General features: G+C 39.9%; 1 protein-coding gene across 2 annotated transcripts in view; it reads right to left on the reverse strand.

Annotated features, from left to right (window-relative positions):
- LOC137979473 (adenosine receptor A3-like) overlaps positions 1-5,000 on the reverse strand; it is a 60,495-nt gene that overhangs the window by 23,692 nt on the left and 31,803 nt on the right. For both annotated transcript variants that reach the window (XM_068826738.1, XM_068826730.1), the window contains one exon: positions 4,851-5,000. This exon is cut by the window's right edge and continues 360 nt beyond it. In XM_068826738.1, the coding sequence (XP_068682839.1) occupies positions 4,851-5,000 (150 nt within the window). The remainder of the gene's footprint in view (positions 1-4,850) is intronic.

Below are 5,000 nucleotides of genomic sequence, written 5' to 3' on the forward strand. Positions count from 1 at the left end.
ACTTTCATGAATTTAAAAATTGCCAGGCTAGTTTTGAATGCGAAATGCGAAGTAGTCGTGTTTACGCATTCTTCACGTCAGTGATTGTTTTGTGATATTAGTTCACCTTGTCGCTTTTATATATTCATATGCTTACAAGTATAAATGAAGAAATACCTAAAATTGAGAAAAAAAACTTTAAAAGCATCCACAAGTTTTTCGAGTCAGTGACGGACAAGCCAGTCTTTAACGAAGGCCTCGTCTTTTCCGATAAACTCTTCCATGTTAATTCGAAAACACGTGTGTCAAATGCCCGGCGGTCGCCCCGGGGTAGGCTAATGCCCAGCCCCTGGGCCGCGATAAAATTGCGAATGCTCCACCCCCGGGACTGACAACTTGAGCAAATGCCCCGCGGTTGCCCGGTGGGGGGGGGGGGGGGATGGGCACCGCTGGAATTGATTGATGCATAAACGGAACTCAGTGATAGTCCGTCGTTACTGCTTATTTTTCCTTTGTCTGATCAGGCCAGATCAATCTTTATATTGGTAAGCTATTGACACGAAGGTTGCCCAAATATTAATGCATTTATTCAGCTGTAAGTTTCACGTAAAAGGACACAGCGAGCTTTCTGCTCCAGTGCTGCTTTCACTTCTCATTAATCCCACTTGGTTCAGTTCACTTGTTTCGTGACATTTCGCCTGCAAGTTTCCCCTTTGCTAATTGTTTGCACCGTTGCAGTTCCAGGGCTACTATAAATCAAGGTAAGGGCCGGGTTTCCCTTTAACCTTTTCAATACTGAACCCAAAGTGCACATAATATGAGACGAGTTCACGCTCTTGATTGCATCATGGGTAATCAGGTCAACATGGCGGGAAATTCAAAGGTTTGTATGGAAATTCAAAGCAAAATATATATACTGTACATGTCTCTAGTTTATAGACTTTCTCCTTCATAAACCAAACAAATAAGTTCATGTTCACAACTGAGATGAAATGGACTTGGTATTCGTTCGTTTGGAAATCCTAAATACTGCCTTTTTTTATCTCCACTCCATTCTCTGTAATTTTGTGCCTTAGGAAATAAAGGAAATGTATCGCAGAAACTCTTGTTATTAAAATAATTTCTACGATAGCCATTCTCTCCAAATTTATTCTGCCGCACCTTTGAGCGCATATCTTCTCTTTTGGAAAATAAAAAACCCAAAAATTGCATGTCATGAATACTTTTCATCGTTATGAACTTCCATTTCTCTCCGTCTTGATTACCCATGATGCACTCAGATCATGAACTCGCCTATTGAGAGCGGAAACGAGGATGCTCCCGCTGAGGAAGAAGCTGCGAAATATCTTACTCGTATCAAAATTCGCTAAGTACTCGAATTCGCGGACGCCTAAGTGCGCGAAATTTAATACTGCGCCAAATGTAATCCTCGCGAAAAGGTTATCAGGGCCGCAGCCAGAAAATTATGATGAGGCAATGTGCATGGCTAAATTCTCTTCGTAGGTATTTTAGGTGTTTATGATGAGTACATTTTGAATACAACGCTGGAATCACGCTTTATTTTAAAAAAATCACGAAAAAATATCTGAGGCAAGTGCTTCGGTTTGCCACATACTGACTACGGCCCTGGTTAGTGGTATATGTTCCAATTTTATCTTACAACCTGCTTAGTGTATCGAAAGCTACAAAGTCTGGCAAAACTATTGAATTCAGCGAGGCCGGATGTGAAATTATGGATGAGAACCGGAAGTTTATTGCAACTACTGCGACGAGGGTAGGCAGCCTGTACTACCTAAACTGTCGAGAGGATCGCCAAAAGATGAATGTTGCAGCTGAGAAGTCTTCTCAAGAGACCAAAGGAAGAATTTGGCATCGTCGATATGGTCATCTTCATGCATGCAACCTAGAGGAACTGGTCAGACACGATATGGTTGATGGCTTTGATTATAATTCATCAAAGGAATCAGATCTCTTTGAATCATGCGTTACTGTAGTAAGCTTCCACAGAGTAGCAGACGTAGTGAAGGGAAACTTGACTTAGTTCACAATAATGTATGTGGAAAAATGGGCACCAAATCAATTGTCTTCAACAAAACTTAATTGAAAACACAATGAGTTGGAGTTATAATTGTGCAGTTTCCTTTTCGATTTCAAATTATTTGGTTCCATCTGCAGGTACCGAAGCAGAATTGAATTACTTAAGACAGAACAGAAAGCCACTCCAAATGAAGACTAATCCCAAGTGACCAAAAATAAAATGCTATCTGGTACCTGCAGAAAGACGCAAATTATTATGTTGAGGAAAAAAAAGGGATAACTGTATTTTGCAAAGTGAAACAAACCAAACAAAATGACGGAAAAAGAGATTATGTTATCCAGGAACAAGCCAGTAAAAGGAAAAAAAAAATACTGTTGCTGTTGCGTCTCTACTGTTCATTAGTGCTTTCGCACTTTTGCTATTGCTCTCAGTTATGAGCACCTCAGTCTGTTATAAGCAATTTATTCCTAGTTGAAAACGTGTAACTAAGAGCTACACGCTTTATACTAAGAAATAGTAGTAACTTTTCCTATAAGGATCGCTTAATCAAACTGAAGTTATTGCCGCTTAATTACTGGCTTGGATATCTTGACTTAGTTTTCTTTTTTTTATTGTCTTCATGGACATATTAATCTAACTCGTTCATTTAATTTACTATTTTTCGTTTGTTACGACTCAGACGCGTCAAGCATGCTCAGGGCTGAATTTAAAGATTAATAATAATCGTACATCAACTTTTTGGGACTTCTATTTTAACAGCATAGAATTTGTCCTAACTGTCGCCGGGTATACGTAAATACATTTGCTGTGTGCACTTGTTAAGCAGCCTATTTAGCCTATTTAAATTATTAAGTTAATATTTTCGGAGAGGGTTGGGTTGGTACTTAAACCTAGTAGGGGACTTAACTGTTGTAATTTGAAATGTGATGTTCGTAACGAGTAACTTTAAATCGCAAACGTTTGGCTGTGTTGAAGAGGTTGCGTAGATATGGCGTACATCAATTCCTCACGATATGGATTGCGGTAGGGCGAGGGTTGGGATGAACATCCATGCTTTGTGAAATCAGCAGTGTCGAAGAGAACAGGAAGAAGAAGAAGAAGAGGAAGAAGAAGAAGAAGAAGAAGAAGAAGAAGAAGAAGAAGAAGAGAGGCTTGTGCAATGTTTTCAAATGAAATCGTCCGTTCGCGATTTTCCTTGTGGTGAGGAGATAATTTAGTCACGCTTCGACTCCTTTGTGAGGAAACAGACTTGCGGCAAAGGCAAATGAAAGCTATCTCTTACTTTTGGAATGGCTGCTTCATCACTCTATTGCATGGTATGCAACGTGTGAAGCCTTGTGACAGATTACAAGATATTTTCTGATTTCATATGTTGGGGGATCCAGTTTAGTTGTTTGCCGGACGGAGGTGGTGCACCGGTAACGCCAGTGTCGAGGCTCTGTCCACGCTAATGCGTTTTCGTTTGAAAACGCATACAATTAGATGAATTTAATCCTTCTGTCCACACTAAAACAAATGAGCGTGTTAATCGAAACCGCATCGATTTGAAAGTGAGGTTTGTATGAAAACATGGTCAACCACAGTCTCACTTTTATTCTAAGACCTGGTAACTGGGCACAGAACTGTAAAATGGTCTATTGAGGAATGGTAGGGTGACTATCGCAGCTTAGTGGCGTCCCGTCAAATGATTCAAGTTTTTTTTCTTGTTGTTCCGCGGATTTTTAACAGTGAATTTCACATTTTATCGAATTTGAATGAAGTTATTGTTTTCAGTACATTAGATTATACATGGCGCAAACCGGCACAACTGAAATGATGGTAGATGGTGCCGTAAACGAAAAAAACTTTTGCATGTCTTACGTTGGGACTTCTTCTGAACCTGTTTGGAGAAAGGGTTCCTGACAAAAGACTCAGGATTGACGCGCAACGTATGCTAACAAGTCATGCGTAGTGTCTTGGGTTAGGTTTGTGTGCAGTTTTGTTTCCTTTTTTCGTGCAAATCAAAACAGAGTGGTGGCAAAGATTTCTGATACGTGAGAATAAAACCAGGAAATATCGCCAGATAATGTTGTCTGACATCTGTTATGTCAACAGTAATACTTCTTCTGGCAATTTGCTACCAAGTTTGCTAATTTTAACTTATGCTATTACGAGGCAACTTGTGGATGCTACTAGTTTTTTGCCTCATTTTTTTGTGACAAAAGTGCGTTGTTTTCTGGTTTCCTAAAATCGATATCAAGCGATCGCATAACATCCTGATTTGCGAGAGGGCGGGCATGCAGTACGAGCGGCTAAAGAGCATCTTTTACTGTTACGGACCGAGCAAACTTTTTGATAGATTGATACCCAACTCAAGCAAATTGAGATGATCGGAAGCAAGAGTCATAGAAGTTAAGAGTCATTTTGAGGAAAAACCTGAGCTCGTGGTGTACAGCCCAAAAATGAAGATATAGCTCTTTTGAATTCTGGGATTCTATAGGCATAGAAAATGGGATTGACTAGTGAATTGGCATAAGCTAAAGACGTCGAAAAGAAATGCAAATGAATTGTTTGACTGGAAAAGGAATAATAAGTTCGTTTGGAGAATACGAGGAAAAAAGAAAGAGTGTACGGTAACAGAAACGCTAAAGATACAGCTGTCACTATGAACAGTGTTTTGGTCAGTTTTCTTTCTCGACTCACTGCGCCATTGTGGTGAGGATGAGTTCCACAGTACATTTTGGCCACGATCGACATATAAGAAATGACGATAATAGAAAAGCAACAAACGAATAATGACAAATGTGAGTAAAACTCCCAAACACCTCCTAATTTAAAGAGGACATATACGTACATGCAAGCGGAGTTTAGCACAGCGGTAAGCCAAACGAACCCAACAGATGCTCCAAATATCCATTTTTTGAGGAGACGATGCTTAAATGGACGAAACGTGGCGTGCATCCGCTCCAAAGAAATAACGGCAAGATTTGTCACCGAAGCTACT

Source organism: Montipora foliosa, chromosome 1 (genome assembly GCF_036669935.1).
Source record: "Montipora foliosa isolate CH-2021 chromosome 1, ASM3666993v2, whole genome shotgun sequence".
In the NCBI taxonomy this organism is placed as follows: Eukaryota; Metazoa; Cnidaria; class Anthozoa; order Scleractinia; family Acroporidae; genus Montipora; species Montipora foliosa.